This window comes from Fusarium redolens, assembly GCF_020744475.1.
Source record: "Fusarium redolens strain MPI-CAGE-AT-0023 chromosome Unknown BKA55scaffold_2, whole genome shotgun sequence".
NCBI classification, from domain to species: domain Eukaryota; kingdom Fungi; phylum Ascomycota; class Sordariomycetes; order Hypocreales; family Nectriaceae; genus Fusarium; species Fusarium redolens.
This window is the reverse complement of record NW_025763665.1, coordinates 3,532,929-3,553,566: the sequence shown is the minus strand read 5'-3', so window position 1 is coordinate 3,553,566 and position 20,638 is coordinate 3,532,929. Positions and strand designations below refer to the sequence as shown.

Sequence of the window (20,638 nt, the reverse complement as noted above, 5' to 3'; positions counted from 1 at the left end):
GTCTCAGTAAGACTATCCAGTAAGTGCCCTGTCTGCTGTACTACGAGCAAGTTCTCGTATAGCCACTGTGACAACTCTACATGCTGTATTGTTCGAACGCCATCATAGGTGATATTGCCTCTGATCAGTTGTTTGGTGGTCCGGCAAGGACAGGAGCAAGATGTCCGGTTCGATCGCCAAGACGATGAGGTTGGTCATTGGCATCATCGAAGGGGGACTTTGGTTGAGACTATCGATTGTGGAGGGCTGATGGGACGAAATCAAGGAGTTTGTGTCTCGGCGTGATCACTGAATCTGTGAAGGATGTTGAGATGGCTCCGTTGTACGGTTCGGTATCTCCGTGATTGTTCCATCTCTTCCCAAATTGGAGGATGGGGATGAACGAGCGTCATGGAAGATGGACTTTTGAATCTTCAACATTCCTGCCGAGGTTTATGAGGAATCAGATATATAAACTCTCTCGCATCGCCAGTAAAATAAACATTATCATCAACAACTCACAGAACAGAACACACAACAAGCACTTACATCTTCACTCATCACTCAAAAAACCAACCGTCATCATGCCTAGCTTCAATCTCACCGTCTCCATTGACAAGGCCATCCTCAACACCCAATCCAGTGACAAGCTCGTCATCGCCCGCAAGGTCAATGGGTCCCTAAACACAGTCTTTGATGGCTACAGCATTGCCGCCAGCAGTGACTGGAAGAAGCTTCTCTCCACCACTGAGTTCAAGTGGACCGAGAACTTCAAGGTCTTCCTTGTCAGCAGCGTTAACCCAGGCGACCCTATAAGTGGCCCTCGCGCTTTTGCCATAAAGGTTGCAAAGTACAGAGACTTGCCGATAAGCAGGTAGTTGCCAGCACCAACGAGGTGGAGATCTCACCCAACTATCTCACCACCTATGACAAGAATCAGCTCTCGAACCCCGAGAATCAGGCAGCTGGTACTTTTGCAAAGCCTGGTTCTTTTGGTATCGCCCAAGTTCCTATGGAGCTGTATGCTGCTGTTAAGAAGTCGACTGCTGGCGGGGCTTGGTCAACTATCTATGTTGATCGTGACAGCCACGTCGGCAAGACCAAGATCACTCTTCAGCCGCAGAACGAGGTAAGTACAGGCTTTCTGATTATTTCTCAGTCAAGTCAAATGCTGATTCTTAGTATAGTACCTTCTCATGTGGAAGAACGAGGTCTCTACCGAGACCATTTGGGTTCTCGCTGAGACCGACGGACAGATGGTTGTTTTCGCCAATGGTGAGACCACCAAGATGATCCGCTATGGATATGCTAAGCCTGATGCTCCCACCCCAGATGAGGAGCCTACTTGGTACTAGATGGCTTGACTGTTCACTATTGGACAGTCTTTGCTTACTGTTTGTACTCTCTTGTATCGCCTCCGCCGCGGAGTGCCAACTTACCGCGGGAGAGGAATCCGCTTCTGATGGCCTGGGTCTATAGCAATATATTGAATGCCACGTATCACTAAGTTTATATTGCATGTGAAACCTTCAATCTTTGCCGTCTACTAGTTGGACACAAAGATATGCTCCATACGATCCTTGACTAGTGGCACTGGCACTCATGCCATCCGCTGATTCCAGTCCCCGAATGTTTGAATCCGTTCCCCTAGCTCACTATTTAAAAATTATACCATAACGCCTAACCAATTGCTACACATGTTCCTTCACTCCCATTGGCGGGGGGCAATGTTTCATTACCATGAAGCAATTCGTAACTATGTGGAATGCTTCTGTTGGTCTAGACAGATACCACGTAATATCCAAAGCCTTTCCTACAAACTTATCTCAGCCCTCTTGTAGGGTACAAACACAACATAGCTATGGCAAAAGAACGCGATCGGCGACCGTGCGATCCAGTCGCCTGATTTTATTGTGGTAGCTGCAGGGTAACCCCACCACTTCCACTGAGAGACATCATACCTTAGTAACCAACAAACACGCGGTGGAGCTGATAAATAATAGCATACTGTCACCCCGCACCAACTGCCCAGAAAGTCACAGCACTCTCGTACAACAATCTACACGCTGTTTTCAATAGGTCGATCAGACTGCTCACTGCACCTTTCGTCCCCTCAGTTTAGCGTCAGCCGATTGGGCGGCTAAATGCATTCAGCCCAGCCGGATATCACCAACATGCATTTGTCCACATGGTGCGGAACATAAGTATCAACTCAGCTGCCGATGCGAACTGCCATCTTGAAACGGCCAAGCTTGTACAAAACTTGTCCAACAAGTCAGAGAGAGATACTGCAGCCACAATGTCGCCCTCCAACCCCATCATCCCTGGTTTCTCCCCCGATCCGTCCATCGTCAAGGTTGGCGAGTGGTACTTTCTTGTCAACTCCACCTTTCACATGTTTCCTGGTATTCCCGTCTACGCCTCGAAGGATCTTGTATCGTGGAAGCATATCGGTAAGCTACCCATGCCTTTCTGCGTGTCCCTTATTGACAATGATGTAGGAAATGTTATTAGTAGACCGGGGCAGGTTATTCTGAAACAATCAGACACCGAAGTCAACCGTATGCCAGATGTTGGAGAAGTCATGCTCGCGACTGGTGGTCTCTTTGCTCCAACCATTCGCTACAACAATGGCACTTTCTACGTTGTCTGCACGAATGTTGTGAGAGCAACGGAGGATACTCGGTATTCTCTGCAGAACTTTATTGCCACCACCACGGATATCTGGTCAGGCCAGTGGAATGACCTCATCTGGTATGACTTTGACGGCATTGATCCCAGCATCTTGTTTGATGATGATGGAAAGACATATATCCAAGGCTCCAAGGCTCCTGGTCCTTATACCAGAATCGCTCAGTTTGAGATTGACATTGAGACGGGCAAGAAGTTATCAGAGGAAAAGATCCTCTGGGAAGGTACAGGAGGCGTTTACCCCGAGGGCCCGCATATTTACAAGCGAAACGGCTGGTACTGCCTCATGATTTCTGAGGGCGGAACTTATGAAGACCATATGATCACCATGGCTCGATCCCGCGATGTCTGGGGTCCTTACGAGCCATGTCCCAATAACCCCATCTTAGTCCCGGCGAGCAAAGACATGTATGTCCGTCATACAGGCCACTGCGACGTGTTTGAGGATGAGAACGGCCAGTGGTGGGGAGTTCTTCTCGGAGTGCGCAGAGATAAAGACGGAAGATACAACATGGGAAGAGAGTCGCATCTCACGCCTGCAAAGTGGACCGATGATTGGCTCCGTCTTGAATCCGTCGAGGCTGTGATCAATACATCCCGACTTGCAAGTGTCAACGCAGTGCAGGGATTGACAGCAGTGGAGGGCGTGGATTTCCTGTACATCCGAGACCCAATTTTGGAGAAATACAAGATTGACAGTGGCAGCAAGACGATCAGTGTAACCTCGTCGTCTGTCGATCTATCGCACCCACAGGAATCTCCCAGTTTTGTCGGTAAGCGACAGCGTCTACACGCAGGGCAAAGCAGCGCAACCTTCAAGCTCAACACATCTTCAAAGATCAAGACCGGTCTCGCAGTTTACAAAGATGAACACCGCTACTTACGTGTTTACTACGACGCCGCCGAAAAGGCAGTAGTTTACGAATTCGTCAACAACGCCAAGGATCTCAAAAAGACGGAACAGCGCGCACTGGACAAGGATGTTGACACCATCCAATTCCGCTTTGAGTACACAGAGCAGGAATATCGGGTATATTACACAGCCGGTAAAGACTGGGAACACATTGCGACGCTTGACACGCTCGATATGACAGGGCCTGACTTTGTCGGTCCCGTTATCGGTGCGTATGCCTTGGCGCAGGAGAATGTCACGGTTGAAGTCGTTGATCTGCAGGTTGAGTAGATAGCACATCCAATGCCAAGTCAATTAAGATTGAATTCGGCTCGGCTACGCTCCCAACTTTTATATCCGGGTCCAGCCTATTGGTGTGAATTGCATGTCCCATTGTAAAATGTCTGGGTTTATGGCACATGACTCTAATGACTGTTGGCCCTTAATTAAGCTTTCAGGCTATGATTTACCCGTTAAAGAATGTAATAGGCTAATTAACCTTTACGCCCGCGCATGTCTATCACAATATTAGCCGGTTAACGCCAATTGGGCACATAAATTCCCCATGGGGATGATTTTCGTTCCTCGTAGCTCGGATAAAGACATGCGGGGAAAGAAGCTTCAATTTGGGGTAAGCCGAGCCAATGACTGAGCGTGGGGGGTCCTGAGTGCATGGATGGAACAGTCTGTTGGCTCTGGGTTCGTGAATCATCTGGCTAGGTCGAGTTTCTGAGTCAGTAATATAAAGTTACTGCGTCTCCCCGATGTTGATCGTTTGGCTCAGATCTTCAATCTCTGATACTGGTGAAAGCTACAGGCATCATGGGTCTTCTCACTCCTCCTCAGCGGACCCAAAAGGTCATTCCTGATAAGCCAGCTAAAGGACATTTCTTCTTTGCTGGCAAGGAATTTGCTCGTGTGCCTTGGTGGAAGAGACCTAACATGCGAATTCTGTACTTTTACATTGTTATTCTTATTCTCACCAATACTGCCAATGGTTTCGATGGTAAGTTTCACCATGTCACTACTTCGCTTACACAGTTTGCTAATATGGTCAGGTTCCATGATGAATGGTCTTCAGACCCTCTCCTACTGGCAAGAGTACTTCAATCGCCCACGAGGCTCCATCCTCGGCTTGTTCAACGCCTCTATGAGTCTTGGCTCTCTCATTGGACTCTTTGTGGTGCCTTATCTGGTTGATTGGGCTGGTCGCAAGGTTGGTGTGCAGATTGGCTGTATTCTTATGCTGCTCGCTGTTGGTCTTCAGGCTGGAGCTCAGAACTTTGGCATGTTTGTTGCGGCGCGTATCATTCTGGGTTTCGGTGATTGCATTGTTCTTGGATCGGCGCCTCTACTCATCGCTGAGATTGCCCATCCTCAAGATCGTGCTATTCTTGTGACATTGAGTGGTGCTTCTTATCACTCTGGTGCTTTCATCTCCAGTTGGGTCACTTACGGTACTCTTCAGATCAAGGTATGTCCCCCCACCAACGAGAAGAGGTTGCCGAGGTACTAATATGTGACATAGAGTAACTGGTCCTGGCGCCTTCCTAGTCTCCTTCAGTCCATCTGCAGTGTCATCATCCTCATCGGTATCTTCTGGATGCCCGAGAGTCCTCGTTGGCTCCTCAGCAAGGACAAGCACGACCAAGCCCTCAAGGTCCTCACTCATTATCACGCAGAGGACAACCCTGATGATGAATTCGTCCAGCTCGAGTTCAGTGAGATCAAGGCCGCCATCGCCCTCGACAAGGAAGTTGGACAGACAGCGTGGGTAGACTTCCTCAAGACTCCTGGCAACCGTAAGAGAATTGGTCTCATTACTGCTCTTGGTTTCTTCAGTCAATGGAGTGGTAACGGTCTGATCTCTTACTACCTTAAGGGCATCATGGATAATGTTGGTATCACCAAGGCAGAGACTCAGCTTGGTATCAATGCGGGTATGAAGACGCAGGGTTTGATCATCAACACGGCTTTTGCGTTCTTCATTGATGTTCTGGGCCGTCGACCTATTTATCTTACCTCGACCATTGGAACTTGCGTCATCTTCACCTTCTGGACCATTGTCTCGGCTCGATATGACATCGATCCCAACAAGGCTCTTGGCTATGCCTTTGTAGCGCTGACCTTCATCTACGGTCTGTTCTACGACATTAAGTGAGTGACACTATTTTACCTACCCCAATTTCGAAGCTAACAAGGATCCAGGTCTGGTCTCATGGCCAACTACACCACTGAGATTCTGCCCTACGGTCTTCGTGCCAAGGGTTTCACGTGGCTCAACTTTTGTGTCACTGCCGCGCTTTTCTTCAACCAGTACATCAACGGTATTGCTCTCGAGGCCATGGGCTGGAAGTACTACACCATCTACTGCGTCTTTCTCGGTTTTGAGGTGTATGTCATTTACTTCTTCCTCATCGAGACCCGCTACACGCCTATGGAAGAAATCGCCAAGTACTTCGATGGTGATGCGGTTGATGTTGGTGAGGTTGCTAGGGCTGATATGAAGGAGAGAGGTGTTATGATGACCGAGGTGGATTCTAAGGGACCTCGTGCTACTGAGGTTGAGACTCGTTAGAGGTAGTAAGATAACTTGATAGATATGATGGCTCATGACAGGCCTGGGGCGAAGGGAGGTCATTTATCATGAGTATACCCGAGAAGACATGGATGTTGTTAGTTATCTCTGTAGCAAACCACTTCTCAATGCGCTGAACACTCAGTTCTCAATTCAGTGCCCAGTGGTAGTCATCCAAGAGGCCAATGATTAGATATGGTTCATATTATTGGGCTGAGAGATACCTCTAGCGTCCATCCCAGCAGAATATATATACAAGAAACTTTTTCATATGAACCATAAAGGCCAGCTTGAGATTATCAACACACACATGAAATAAAATAGTTCAGAGCCTCGAGCCCTGCATCCACAATACCATGCCCCTCAATCCCCTTAGAAGTTGGAAGTACCCTTGGTGACCTGTCCAGACTTGAGAGCAACATTCTTGACAATGACCTTCTTGTTGTTGACGCTGGTGACACGGACCCAGGCAGTGTCGTTGGGCAGCGTACCCTTGAGGATCCACATGTTGGGGTCCTTAAGAGTAGTCTTCTGCCAGGTCTTGCCGCTGTCGCTGCTGACCTCGACGGCCTTGACGCGGTGGGTGGCACTCTCGATGGTAGCGGCGAACCAGTACTTGGAGGCACCGCCGTGCATGTGGACCTGGAGGGGGGTTCCCTTGGGGAGAGGGCAGGCAATCCACTTCCACTTGATGCCGTCGACACCACCGCCGGTCATGCCGTTGGTTAGCTTGGACCAGGTGGCGGGGGTCATGTCGAGATGGTTCTTGTCGCCGCCAGTCTTGTTGGTGACCTATACCAGTTAGATCTATATTGTGTCACTGTGTGTTTAAACTTGGACTTACCATGATCTTGAGGGACTTGCCCTTGTAGGAAACCTGAATGCAACCACCGCAGTTGGCTCCGTTGTTCCAGATATCCTCAGAGACACAGGTAGTTCCGTCAATGCCATGGGGCAGCTTGTAGTCGACAAAGCTGCAGGCACCCTTCTGCCAGCAATCCTCCTCAGTGCAGCCATCACTGAGACCGTATCGGGTACCGAGACCGGTGTAGACGGGGTTCTTGGAAGTAGCAGCGGCGTTGGCAACCGTCGAGGCTGCGGCCAAGAGGGTGACGAAGTAAGTAGAAATGCTACCGAACATGATGAAAGTGTTTGCGTTGGTGTTGTTAGAAATGAATGTAAGTTTGCTTGAAATGAATGAATGAAGAAATAAAAGCTTGAAAAAAAGAATGCGTTGATGAGATTGGATGTCGTTGGTGGTTAGAGGAGGTCTAGTCTTATATACAACATTCCAGAACACCGCGAAGTAATTTCCTTGCTGATGACTTTGACTAGGTTGTCGATGCTGACGAGGTTTTTACTAAGTCCATCATTCCCTAGCTGTTTCCAATGCCGAACCCCTGTTTTTTCACAACTGCCATTCTCCAGGATTGGTCTGGACTCGGGAAATGCGGCCGCGAAAAAGGGCTCGTAAGAGGGGAAATCGAATGGCACTGCGGGATGGTTTCATTCAACGATCCGTCTAATACCAGATCGTGTTATTGATGCCGGTTTACCGTGAGAGTTTGCGCTACCGTGTTTCAGAGTTGACAGGTTTGGCGAGATGCCAATCAAACTAAACGACTACATCCCTGTCACACCCCGATAGCCAGCTTCTGGTCCGGACGATGGAGGGAAGGCCGGTAAACCGTTTCGTGCCCTTTCATTGCGGCTCCGAGACTGATCTTCGGTGTAGTCTTCTAGAAAAATCGGGGTTTATTGGAGCGCAAGGCGATTGGGGATGATTTAATGTTTTATTACGATACGGTATATAGCTTAGCGAGGATGTAAGCGAGACAGCAACTAAACTAAATCCAAGCCACAGCTGCACTCTAATTGAGTGCCGAGTTCCCTGGCATGGCATTGCCCTGAGACTCAGCATTTGGCCGATGGAAATGCATTGATACAGGATCAAGAAGTGGCTACATCGATACGATCTGGTAGACTAGCAGTACTTTAAATGAGATAATCTGGTGGATTTACAATAGCAGAACTTCATCTTTTCTGGATGATACACAATACTGACTCTGCAGAGTAGCATGATATCCACGATCAATACAACGTAAAAGCCGCTGCGATTTCAATATCCGACAACATGGCAGACGTGGGTCTAGCTGAAACCGGGGCTTGACAAACATAGAGCCGGGCGCTTGATCAATTTGCGAGAAGTTTCGGCGTTTTAATTCACAACTGCGGTCATTACTCTTCAGTAAAGGGTTTGAAGCTACTGCAGTGCAATGGATACAGCTGCTGACTCTCGTATCATGACACTGCAGCTGATGATATTAAGATCAGACGATGCATGCAGCTGAAAAGGGGACACTATTACAAAGCGTTGAGTCAGGATTGGACGCACGTAGATAGCGACAGTCTCTTCTTAACCGGAGCTTATCTGTATGGCATCTAGACGGCCAGACGGAAACAAGAAAGTCTGACGCGGCTACATGATGCCAAAGTCAATGGCAAGCTATGGATATAAACTTCAGGTCGTTGACAAGATGCAGCATAGTTTCGCGTCACAGTACTACTGGGTTAGTCCCGGCCAAAGTTTCTAACGGCAATAAGTTTCGCATCGCCAAGGACGGTTGATGTGCCGTTGTCTTGGTACAATAAACGAACGTAAATTCTGCCGAGTCGTCAACCTTTTTGTCCTAGCCATTAATTACATCACAAACCCAAAGTTATTTTCGTGAAAATAACGTCAGGGTGATACATCTTGGAAGAATAGAACCTGGAGTAACTTTAAACTACCAAACGGCAGTATCAGGCCATATTCAAGAAGTTCTCAACATGGGCTGATGATAAAAGGTCACGCACGACTCGTCACCAACACCGCCCAACATACATAATCTCAGCTCCCAAATGACTTCTCCTACACCTGAAACTTGAAACCCCAAACTGGGTTGGGTGACACCCAGTAGCGGGCACCAAGATGCGAAACGTGGGGTTTTCATCCCAAGTGTCCCCCTGCAGGTTTTGAGATATCAGCACCACGTACCTCAGCCGCAAACCTTGTATAATATTGGAGGACCCTGAGATACTCACTGTGATCTTTCATGCCTATATCGGCACCTCAACGTCACACGAGAGACTTGCTCTTGAAAGGAGTAATTGTTGATAGATGATTCAGGGGCTTTGGCGACCGCTCTGCCTAGCAAAGAGACCAACAGGTTACTGTGAACTCGCATGAAGTCTGTCTGAGATCGGCATCTTCAACATTAATTCGCCTAAGATATTAATTCATCAAGCATATTCTAGAGAGAATGAATGGCTTTCTTCTGGCCGTTCTTGAAGAATATACCTGTCAAGGGGACACGCGAACACATGCTGGGGTTTTTGCTACTCAAGTACACACGCAATTTCTCCCATTATTCCCGTATACAATCTCTATCAACTTTTCCCAATGGTTGACCAGGATCCCGTTTGATCTTCCCTTTACAAATAAGCAAACTCTGGAAACTCATTCCTCCATCCTGTCCGCATGATATGCAATTGCGCCCCAAGGTAACATGACGCCCCGTAGTAGGTACAGTTCGACAACAGCATTCTCTATCTCTAGATCAGGGAGATAGGCAGACGTGGTTTTTGTTGTGATCTCAACTGCGCTCTCGACATCGCGTGAAAATCCACAGGAGAAAACTCGAACGACCATCGGGCGAGTAACCAGCGCGGCTAGCAGCATTAGCTCAGTTGGTGTGCCCGCATCTTCGTGTATAATAGGCTTGTAACAATCCCAGGTGATAGTCTGAGGTGCTGTCTCACGCGCGTCAACGACAAGGGCCCCAAGGTCCCATCCAACAGGATTCCAGAAGTTTGTTGCAGCAACCATTGATGCAGTAGCAGCAACAGCCGCAGCAAACGCCGTTTCAGCTACGGCACCTACGGCTTCAGCTGCAACTACGGCGGCGAGAGCTAACTCGCAGGCGGCGCCAGCGACTACAGCTTGAGCGGCTACGGACTAAGCGCCTGATACGAAAGCCACTGCTTCTTTTGCAATGGTGCCGGCAATCACTAGGGGGGCGCCGCCGCTGGCTACCGCAACTGCATACCAGTAACGTGAGTTATACTTTATAAATTTATATTTAAGTTACCTCCTTTCTCCGCTGCTGGATCTGTCTTCCCATGATTTAACAACTTTCTCGGCGATCAGTAAGCGAGTTAGCTGAAAAGCTCAGCTGTCAGATCCCATGTTTTGTTTGCAGGGAACAACGGGGGCATTGGCAATTAATTCAATAGAATTACAGGATAATTTAAACAGGGTTGCACAACGTCGAGCAGCCTTTTTTTGCCAGCTGAATAATTCGCTCTCTTGTCTTAAAAAAAAAAAACACATGATGTTGCATATTTTACGGCATGTAGATGATCTTGTATCTCGATAGCAAGTCAAAATTACGTTGAAGCTGCTTGTGAGTAATACTAGTGCCCACGGGTACTTCGCTCGTAAAGCAGTCAATTAATCGATTGCTTTTCTGACATTGCGTTTCGATCTACATCGCATTATCAAGTCGTGTTCTGCATGCGGTGTCTTATCTCGTGACCCTACAGCTGAAAGCATTTTGAGGCCCGCCAATAAGCCCCGCTAAACACAATCAATAATGTTGGGCCTAGCACGCCACACCTGCCGGGATATGCAGAACTCTTTCCTAATAGCTCGATTTACATACATCAATAGGGTGGTGAATGTGCAAGTTGTGACAATATCTGCGGGGTGATGAGCCAAGGGTGACAACAAATCCCGCAGGCAACCGAAAGGTATAGCTCACACCGGTGCCGTATTTGTAACCTGTAAGCTGGGTGGCGGAATGGCATTTCGAAATTAAATACCCGCCTCATGTCTACAGTATAGACTCGAACCAGCTTCCAGCTTTTTGTTTCACTGTTTCACCATTCTACTGCTTTTTCTGCGGATCTCAACATGACTTCACTCTTAGAATTTTATATTCTTTCTGTCCTAGTATTCTTGCTTGAGAGATTGGTTTACCTCGAAAACTGGTGGTACGAAGATATTTGGTCCCGGTGGCGGCCTTCGAGTACTACTATTCTGGATAAGCTTGTTCTGAGCAAAGAGGATGAGATATGGCACGCAGTCATCTTTGGTAACAATGGAGATATCCGAAAGATTTTCGAAGACCTCACAAATAACCTAGAGGGGCGTGTGATATCCTCTAGTAATGTCTCAAGCAACGGCGGAGTAGCTTTCTCGTCAAGTAACCCTGGGGCAGTTTCCTATTCAGGCAAGATCGAGGCAGGATCCTTATTCTATCGCCCGAAAACTAAACTTCAAAAAGCGGTTGAGACCGATATTGCAGAGAATGAGGTCTACGGCAGTCGCGGTTCGGGGTACAAAATGGCCGTACAAGCCCGCCTTGAAGGCATTGCAGATCGATTGGCAAACTTAAGTCGAAAGTTAACAAAAAAGGAAAGACAACGTGCAAAAGAGTGGATGCCTGGCACAGTTTCGGTCCTATGGATGGCCATCTGTCGAGGCCACAAGTCAGATGTGGACTACCTACTGACAAAGCGCAATCTAAAGCTGCATATGCAGAATACGCTTTCGCAAGAGACAGTTCTCCATAAGGCCGTATCAAAAGAAGACTGCGATCTTGTATGCGATATCCTCGAAAAGAGCTCCTCCACGTCACCGGAGACGTACATCAATGTTGGAGACATCTTGTCCAGGACTGCATTACACAACTTGGTTTTTGATTCAGTTAGTGGTATCTTGTTGACTAACGTTGATGGTCTAGACAAGACTCTCAAGATATTTGCTTCATTATCGGAATATGGTGCAAATATAAACGCTTTAGATTGGCGTTTTATGACTCCGCTTCATCTATTGCTCTCAGCAGCCCTCGGCCAGGAAGAAAGGAACCGCAAATCTGAGTCCCTTATACCTCTCTTGGATAGCCTCCTATTGGCCGGAGCAGAAGTGAATACCAAAGACATGGAAGGTACGTAAGCTGAGCTGTGAAACTTAAAGTCCCGACTACCTCAACGTCAAGCTCGTTTCTTCATAGCATGGCATATGTTAATACTACTTCTAGGAAAATCACCTCTGCACATCGCTTGTGAATTACAAAATCTGAAAGCAATCGAGATGCTGGTCCGCAACGGTGCCGATCCGGAAACTCTAAATCGTGATGGGAAGACCCCTAGACGGATTTTCTTAGATAGTCAGGGGTCGGATAAAGATTTCTGGAAGCGCATGACTATACTATCCCGCGAAAAGCAAACGATCGGTGCAGACCACTTCGCCCCATCGAGGAAGCTTTCACAGAGCCACAGCAGAAATTCCAAGGCAAGAATGGCTGTCTGCGATAAATCTCCAGTCTATTGTCGCTACCAAAGAAATGAACTTGCCACTGAGAACAGCAATCCTCTGTATTGGACCGCGACAGATAAGTCCGTATCCGACGTTCTTTATCCAGAGAATTGGCCGAAAGACACTACTTTCCTCGCTGAATGCGAGAAGGAATGTCAATGCGCCTGGGAGGATCTTTTCGAATCGTCTAGAGAAGTAGACCACCAAGATGAACATCAACCTGAGCTGAAGTCTACAGCCGGGAAAGCTGCAGAAGTTAATAGCAGCTTCATGATGGCTAAAGATACATGGAGATGGGTGAACTTCCCTGCAAATAATGTGAGATATTTCCACGTGCGTATTTTATTTCAAAGTGCTCGGCTAACATCTTTCTTCAAACAGATTACATGGATTAGAGTAAGTGAATAAATATTCAGCATCTAGATCTTATGTCATTACTTTGCTTACAGATTATTCAATAATTAAGAAATTCATCGAAGACAATTCCAATATTGATGACACCACTTGGAAATTCTTCGAAAAGAACATGAAGGTCCGCGACGCGAGAAACAATGGTTGTCGCATCAGAGAACCTCATGCTCATGTGAGTCAGGATTTCGCGTTTGAGATGTAAATTTCAGATGTGAAATATCTGAACTGCTTTGTTCGGAATAATGCAAATCCATGGTGATATTGACAAGAAAACAGATGATGAGCAAAGATGCCCCTAAATCAACCAAGAATGATCATGGCGAAAACACCAAAACCAGATCAATGGTATCTCTTGCAGTATGTCTTTAGCTTGTAGTTGATAGCACTTTGCTAACGAGACTGTATGCAGATTCCGTTTATAGATATTGAGGTGGAACCCAATTATTCTTCTACAGCAACACAGGGTGAGGAAGCCTATTCTCCCTTTACCGGGTTATATGGAGTACAGATGCCACAAACCTTAGACCAGACTTCTATCAACGCCGAGAGTCTGTCGAAATTGCGATGCAAGGAGAACCAAGTCATTTACCGATGGTCCCAAAAACAGGACTCTGCACAGCTAGAGCAACTTCCACTAGAATGGAGGGCTCGGAATCCGTTTTCCAAAACCCAATCTTTGCTGCGTAAAATAAGAGGACGAATCGAAGAGTATGAGAACAAAGGAACTCTAGGTTCATCTTCAGGCCGCACGGGGCGAGCCGGCGGGGGCGAAGGGGCTGGGGATTCAACTAGGATGCAGAGTATCCGCAAGGAACGTCGTCCAAAATGGCTTATGGTTCGGCAGCTCTGGCTCTGGAAATTAAACGACGGTAAGTATTTTTATTCCCCCTCATCCTTTCATCATCAGACTGACAAATCTCACTCGGTAGGCACTATTCTTACTGCGATACCGTCGCGGAGAAATATGTGCATGGCAGATGACTTGCTAGAAACTATCCGGGAGAGCAGTTTGCATAATATCTCCAGTGTCGATGACCTTATGAAGCATATTGTGCAGGAAACAATCACCTTTCCAGACAAGTTTATGCGGGCCGGGCTCGGCCAGCATATACTTGATGTATTTGAAAGCGAGCTCGCCTCTGAGGTACGTGACCAATAAGATTCATTGAAGCAACTACCTTTAACTCTGTTTGGTTACATAGGCCGATGAAGAAGCCACTTTCTATAACAACTTCACCCAAAACGACTGGGATTCCAAACAAGCAAACAGAGCTATCAGCTGCACCTGGCACGTAAAGGATATTCGTGACGAGCTAGGCCTCATCCAGAAGGTCTCTTCGAGTCAGTTGAAGGTTGTCAAGCAATTTTCCAGGATTCTTGCGCCACAGCAGGCGAAGACCTTCGTAGACCCGGACTACATTCGCCCTCTCGTGTCAGAATTAGAGGGTATGATAAACCGGATCAAGTTTATGGATAACGACGCCGCTAAGACCCTCGAAAGTGTAAGTTTCAACAATATTTGATCATAGATTAAGCAAGCCTTCACTGGGACACCCTAACCTTTACTAACACATTTGTGATTTTGACCAGCTCAACAACATCACTCAGGCAATGCTAGCCCAAGCGTCGCTGAAAGAGGCAGAGTCGGCACGTTTGATGAATTTCATCATCCTCCCATTTACTATTGTTACTGTTATCTTTGTAAGTTCATTTTGAACCGAGCCAACACACTGAGTATGATCACTAACTTGGCTTGTCTTAGACCCCTCTATCGTTCATGACAAGCCTCTTCGCTGTTAACTCGGATGGTTTCCCGCATAATGAGGACGGGGAGCTTCGCATACCTTCAGATTGGTTTTGGCGGAAGATGGGTACGTTTATCTCTGACAGAGCTCAAAACCCGCGTGGTTTCTCAGCTAAGCATTCTAGTAATCGGGGAGTTTGGGACTCTGGTCCCACTTCTCATATTTGTCCTGTTCCTATATTATTCGCGGAGGGGTCCGAGAAACCTTTCTCGAGAACAACCAGTAGGATAAGCAGTAGTTAATATAGCATCTTCCGCCAGTTTCATCACCTCTGGCGCTTTTAGTGGCCTGATCGCCGGCAAGACGGACAGACCCGCCCCGTCGCATCTTCCTTTTGATGTGGTGGATCTTTCATAGCTATGGTATCGAATGTTAAATTAGAGTCTGATCCGATATAGTGAGAGCACAATGGTGCCAGCAATCACGCGGGGGGCGCCGTCGCTGGCTACCGTGACAATATCGCTGGCCGGTGATGTAAAGCTGCAGTCAATAATATTATCATAAATAGCTTGTTTTTTTTTAAAAAAAATAATAAAATAAAAAAAAATAAAAAAAAAATAAAAAAAAAATAGGAAATATAGATAAAATATCAGAGATGTGGCATACTTTGCGGTCTTATAAGCCATACTTTAGAGATCAGTGTCTAGGGTTGCAGAAACGATCTTCCGATGTGGAAAGACGTTGAGTCTGAATGGCCTCAAACTGCGGTCAATCGTGGTCATGGGCTGGGCTGCTACAAAATCTTGAACCTTCTAAAAGATTAGGCGACATTCTACCTACCGACCGAATGTATTTGCCTTGAATTATGAGTAGCCATTAGCCTTTGTCTACATTAGGCACCGATAGATAGCTGTACATATTCGCCAGTCTGCTCCATGCCATGATTTCTGAGCGGACCGCAAACAGGTTCAACATAAAAGTAACGGGAAGTCAATAAAAATGTAACCATATTAATAGTGATTATCAAGTTGAAAGTTACAGTACTCAATGCTGGAGGAGGTCCCCTGTGCCGAGCCTACTTCCGAAGTACCCACTTGGCTCTCCTATTCCGATCCGCCCGCAACCTTGGATCCGGAGTACTAATTATACTAGAATTCGTTGTACTATTATGCCTCTCTCCGATTATTTAGAGCGTCAAAGTCAGTTTATGATACACTGCTCTCTCGCCACATTGTAATTGGGTTCTCGGTCCTGGATTTCGGCTCCATATTCCGGACCGTCCCCGACACCATCTTCCCTGGATAGATATCACCCCGCAACCTTTTTGTTTTCACCAACCAACGAGTATCCTCCTATTCCGCTGCAGTAATTGTTTTCATTTAAACTTAAGTACCTAGAAAATATATAGAATTGATATGCCTGCCATATTTTCCTATAAGTCCTCCTGCGCTTCATTAACTTATAATTTGTTCCTCTCATCATCACCATGGCCGGCATTAAGACTACTCTAGTCCCCCCAGGCAAGCCCGATGAAGCTTACCTGATTCCATATCTCGAAGGGCATGTTGCTGATATACCCTCTTCCTCCTCGGTCGTCCGAGTAATGGTAACCGCGAAGGAGACAAATAACACTTTTGGATTAGTGACATCAGGCGGTTCTGGTATGTATAGCAATCTGGAAAAGTGGTCAGTAGCTTACCTCGAGACTTACAGAAGGGTCTCCTATTGGATTCCACTACCACAAAGATGCACATGATATATTTCTCTGTACCAAGGGTCAAATGAACGTCTGGGCCAATGACCAAGGCCGTACTCTCGATCCAGGAGACATGGCTAGTGCACCACCCGTAAGCGTAACGCTTTTCTCACTATGTTAGTTACTGGGATATTAATGTCTCTACAAGGGGCCATACATCGTTATCAGATCTTGGGTACCCATTCAGAGTTCTGGGGCCCAAGTGTTCCTGCGGATTGTATTGAGATGTTCTATGCAATGGGTGATATTGCCCCCGAGGATAGTGTCCTGTATTAGACGCCAGATACAAGGGACCCGACTAAGACCTTGTTTCCTCGTCTTATGGATCTACCTGGCAAACACGACTTTGTGCCTGTCCCAGATCATCCCGCTGCTGAAGTCACGTTCTGCCTGCCGACCGACAACATTATCCCAGACGGGCCAGAACCATATTTTCTCAAGGCAGACGCCGGTCCCAAGTATGCGGCCGCAGGACTCCTCTTTAAGCCATTGGTCGGTTTACAGCAGACACATAACTGATTCGTGGTATCTCGCATTGAAGGAACTAACCGGATCCCATCCAAACTGCCCAAGCTCAGCTATCCTAGTCACCAAGCCATCACCGTCGTTGAGGGAGCTTTTAGGGTTGACGTTGGAGAGTATGCACAGGAAGTCCAGACAGGCCAGACCATTTTCATCCCCGCTGGGAATGCAGCTACCCTGGCGGCGACTACTCGTTATGCATCCTTGTATATAACCTGCGATGGTGTTGGTTTCCCTGCAGCTCTGGAGGCTATTGGAAAGGAATACTCGGCTCCTGTGATTTCTGTGGGTTTTGATAGTGACCCTGACGTTTCGAGCTATGCGAAAGCTTTCAAGTGTCTTGGTCTGCAGTAGACACTGGTATTGAAGCATGGCAAGGGTGTCGCACGCAATCGATATAAATCTAGCGTGTATGGATATCTTTTGGCGATGTTGAACTTGACATCTCAATCAAGTATTGTTATACGCTCCAAGCATTCGCAAACAGGCAAAGAACAAATACCAAGGCACCTGGGCAAGCGAGTTCCGTGGCATCACAAAACGAAAGGAAGAACTGGTTCTCAGAAATCGGTAATTCCATTCTTTTATCCGTGTTAAAATTGGTCTATAGGAATTTGTAGAACGTCTTTTACATCACCCCAATAGTGAAAGGGGGAAGCCAGACCGTACAGCAGCAGGACTTTAGGTTATGAGAGATCTGATCTCACGGAGCACCTGAACGCCGAAAATGCAGTCTCGGCCGAGTAGCATGGAGAATCGAGATAAGATAGGGGGTGGGGTCTATTTTGACTACCCTGCCTGCCACGTCCCGGATTTATTGCCACGAACTTCCCGCGGGAAGTCTGATCTCGGGAACCATGATTTACTCAGCTACTGACACCTCACGATTCGCCGGATTTATGAGTAGGAATTTGAAGTCTCTTTGTTATTCTCGTGTTCACATTCACTTGCAAACAGCAGTCGAAGCTGATAAGCATAGAGGCTCTGTGTCGAATGGCATAAAGTAAATCGGTTAAGAATCAATTGTCGACTAAAACAGAAAGCGAGAATGCTATCCACTACTGAAGTCATATTCATCATCTGGTAGGGGAAAATCTCTGCGCGGACTCAAAACCCTCCAGCTTTGCTTAAAAACAGATGAATGAGACCTCTAAAGCACTTTCTTGCCCCCCTTCAATGAGCCTGGGTGACATCAGTTCGGTTAGACCAGTCTTCCTGAAGAGACCACTTGTTGTCAACGGCGAGGACGCTGTACGAAAGGCTCAGCCTGTTGGAGTTCCTCTGATAATAGACCTTGAGCTGTGTCTCGCCATTGCCCTGGTTGTAGCATCCTTTACCAATAAACCAATATTCAACTAACGCCAAGGATCAATTTCTTAGCCTGAATCATGCGCTTATCGGACTGCTGGCTTCGTTTCTCGACTAATCAAGGTTTCACGTCAGCCAGCCCGAGATCAAGCCATTTATCGCAATCTCTGTAAGGGCTTTAGAAACGATCGACGTTCTCAGATTACACTGGTCAGTCTACGGCCTCCGAATCACATACCTTGTCGACTCGTTAGGCTATTGCTGTGCTTAATTCTTGGCGATTACGGTGATGAGAGCGAAGCTTCATAAGCAACAAGAGAACGGAAACACTTCCGGCGTCATCACATTTTGTGGAACCATCATGAATATCATGCGGCCCCACGAGGTCTCATTCCAGACAGGGCATTCAGCTCTGTCTTGGACAACAAAACTGCCAATCTTGTCCTTTTTCAGTGATCTCCTGTTTTGGAGTTTGTGAGATCTAACTGGAACTAATTCATGCTGCATATTGCGGCTTAAAAGTCAAAGTCTAGACCACACTGAGCTCCAGCCAGCCATGTGCCATATCCGCCAGCCACAACCGATATATCCCAACCGTTTTAGGAACGACCTAACTGTAAATGAAGTACCACGGGACAAATCGCATCATTTCCGTTCCTTAATTAATGTAAGGGTCTAATAAATGCCGTCGCCTTGTGTACATCGTCCCCTACCATTGAAATTTTAAGCAAGCCACTCTTTTTGTCACATTTCTGCCCCATCCTGTATTGCGATTTGTCCACCAATACTCTACCATAGTTAGAAATCCTGTCTTCATTCTACTACTTGTGGCTTGAGGTAGCTAATTTGCATTGAGACCTGTTCTCGGACTCATATCACAAGCCTCGTCTCGTATGCAAGGGCTCACTGTTCCTTTCAGCTGTGTTGGATCATTAGAATAATGATGATTTAGATCAGAGAAATCATCACATGTCCAGAAATGGGAGTCGAATGTCTTGTCTGTGTTACAGGAGGATTTGGGTGAAATCTGGCATCATCTCTCGAGTCTCGCTTCCTTCACTCGTCCCTCCTCCTTCTTTCTCATTGTCAATAAATTTTGATCGTTACCTCTGTTACAATTCGCAACTTACTCCATTGCTTCACATCTCGCTAAACAGACTTCCTCATCACTCCTCTATAATTCTGATTCCTAGCATATACGGTACTTCATCATGCTGGCCAATCCTTTTTGGCGATCCTTCGCCGCCATGCTGCTGTGGCTCTTGGGCCTGGTCGCTACTGAGGAGTGTAAGTTTCATTCCTCTGTCCTTGGATGCTACCTTGGACTCTGTTCACCTACTCCCCTAATATGTGTCAAACAGTATCGACCACTGTTTTATGGGATCCTGAAAACAGCACATCACGATCTGTCGATGAAAAGACGATGGTCGAATGCGGTGGCCATATCAAGCAATGCGGAATCATGGAAGATATCAAAATCGTTCGATCACCTGTCAGCACCGTATACGTTACCCAAAACGTTACAACGACAACAGAGAAGGTATGTTTGTTGGCAAGGAGGCTCCATCGAGCCTTGCGGGCTGACAAACAATCCAGGTTCTCCCAACTCAAACAGTTGTCATTAAATCGGTCAAGGTGGTGACCGTCAACAACCAAACACAAGGTATGTGCAAGAAATTCCTCTCATAGACCCAGCTGATACGTGAAACCTCAGGTCACTGTCGAGAAACCATGACCGTACCTGACTTGAAACCCGCCATTATCACAGTGAACGTCACAGTCGAGCATGTCCGAGAGATTGTGCCGGTCACAAAGGTCGTTTCTATAGAGACCAGCATCGTCACCGCTACTTCGATCGAACAGTGCTTCATCAACAACCCCGAACCATCTTTCCATCCATTGGTATCGTCTTCGCAAGATCCGCCACCCGTGGCTCTCTCGAGCCAAGAGCCCCCGGTTCCATTGGCTAGTGAGGCGATAAAGACCGGGGATGGTCTGGTGGAAGATATAAGACTCGAACGCATCTATGAGCAGGTTGGGGAAGACGTTTCGCCTGAGGAACCTGGGTTCATTTTTCAAGGCGATTAAAGTTGATAAAGCTAGATAATCGTCAGGCCGCAATGAGCTCGTGATTAGGGGAAATCTGCTGTATCCTAAGGGTTGGAAGAGAACTATGCTTCGAATTTCGACACCTGCTAGTGGACCTATCTGACCTGTAAGGGCAGAGACTGAAATATCCCTATCTAATATGCGATACAAATATGTAGAGCTCTAAATTGCTGGTTACTTTGTGCTACTGCTTGGGTATATTAAATGGCATAGCATTGCCCAGATACCTTATTGCTATTAAACACCTTTCTTGATAAACAGTCTTACCATCATTTTACTCTTAGCC

General features: G+C 46.9%; 8 protein-coding genes across 8 annotated transcripts; 6 read left to right on the top strand and 2 right to left on the bottom strand.

The window, feature by feature from the left end:
- Positions 1 to 563: 563 nt before the first annotated feature.
- On the top strand, positions 564 to 1,334 carry BKA55DRAFT_685039 (uncharacterized protein; the record flags this gene model as incomplete). Its single annotated transcript, XM_046198734.1, has 3 exons — positions 564 to 795; positions 858 to 1,108; positions 1,167 to 1,334. The coding sequence occupies 3 exons, from the start codon at positions 564 to 566 to the stop codon at positions 1,332 to 1,334; spliced, it is 651 nt and encodes a 216-aa protein (XP_046055576.1).
- Positions 1,335 to 2,278: 944 nt separating this feature from the next.
- BKA55DRAFT_685038 (glycosyl hydrolase) lies at positions 2,279 to 3,853 on the top strand (the record flags this gene model as incomplete). The annotated part of the gene is made up of 2 exons (XM_046198733.1): positions 2,279 to 2,432; positions 2,481 to 3,853. The coding sequence occupies 2 exons, from the start codon at positions 2,279 to 2,281 to the stop codon at positions 3,851 to 3,853; spliced, it is 1,527 nt and encodes a 508-aa protein (XP_046055575.1).
- Positions 3,854 to 4,384: 531 nt separating this feature from the next.
- On the top strand, positions 4,385 to 6,140 carry BKA55DRAFT_499070 (general substrate transporter; the record flags this gene model as incomplete). The annotated part of the gene is made up of 4 exons (XM_046186619.1): positions 4,385 to 4,568; positions 4,621 to 5,036; positions 5,091 to 5,719; positions 5,771 to 6,140. 4 exons carry the CDS (start codon positions 4,385 to 4,387, stop codon positions 6,138 to 6,140), a joined length of 1,599 nt encoding a protein of 532 aa, XP_046055574.1.
- A 372-nt stretch (positions 6,141 to 6,512) lies between these two features.
- BKA55DRAFT_534520 (RlpA-like double-psi beta-barrel-protein domain-containing protein-containing protein) lies at positions 6,513 to 7,281 on the bottom strand (the record flags this gene model as incomplete). The annotated part of the gene is made up of 2 exons (XM_046189604.1): positions 6,513 to 6,932; positions 6,985 to 7,281. The coding sequence occupies 2 exons, from the start codon at positions 7,279 to 7,281 to the stop codon at positions 6,513 to 6,515; spliced, it is 717 nt and encodes a 238-aa protein (XP_046055573.1).
- Positions 7,282 to 9,639: 2,358 nt separating this feature from the next.
- Positions 9,640 to 10,008, bottom strand: BKA55DRAFT_685035 (uncharacterized protein; the record flags this gene model as incomplete). Its single annotated transcript, XM_046198732.1, has 1 exon — positions 9,640 to 10,008. The coding sequence occupies one exon, from the start codon at positions 10,006 to 10,008 to the stop codon at positions 9,640 to 9,642; it is 369 nt and encodes a 122-aa protein (XP_046055572.1).
- A 969-nt stretch (positions 10,009 to 10,977) lies between these two features.
- On the top strand, positions 10,978 to 15,233 carry BKA55DRAFT_733959 (uncharacterized protein). Its single transcript, XM_046201242.1, has 11 exons — positions 10,978 to 12,130; positions 12,224 to 12,819; positions 12,883 to 12,897; positions 12,968 to 13,084; positions 13,189 to 13,269; positions 13,322 to 13,781; positions 13,842 to 14,056; positions 14,115 to 14,414; positions 14,503 to 14,613; positions 14,675 to 14,783; positions 14,842 to 15,233. Exons 1-11 carry the CDS (start codon positions 11,095 to 11,097, stop codon positions 14,946 to 14,948), a joined length of 3,147 nt encoding a protein of 1,048 aa, XP_046055571.1. The 5' UTR covers positions 10,978 to 11,094; the 3' UTR covers positions 14,949 to 15,233.
- A 910-nt stretch (positions 15,234 to 16,143) lies between these two features.
- On the top strand, positions 16,144 to 17,289 carry BKA55DRAFT_534518 (RmlC-like cupin domain-containing protein; the record flags this gene model as incomplete). Its single annotated transcript, XM_046189603.1, has 4 exons — positions 16,144 to 16,318; positions 16,371 to 16,504; positions 16,690 to 16,871; positions 17,001 to 17,289. 4 exons carry the CDS (start codon positions 16,144 to 16,146, stop codon positions 17,287 to 17,289), a joined length of 780 nt encoding a protein of 259 aa, XP_046055570.1.
- A 1,825-nt stretch (positions 17,290 to 19,114) lies between these two features.
- On the top strand, positions 19,115 to 20,496 carry BKA55DRAFT_733958 (uncharacterized protein). Its single transcript, XM_046201241.1, has 4 exons — positions 19,115 to 19,530; positions 19,605 to 19,783; positions 19,840 to 19,906; positions 19,958 to 20,496. Exons 1-4 carry the CDS (start codon positions 19,455 to 19,457, stop codon positions 20,329 to 20,331), a joined length of 696 nt encoding a protein of 231 aa, XP_046055569.1. The 5' UTR covers positions 19,115 to 19,454; the 3' UTR covers positions 20,332 to 20,496.
- Positions 20,497 to 20,638: the final 142 nt, after the last annotated feature.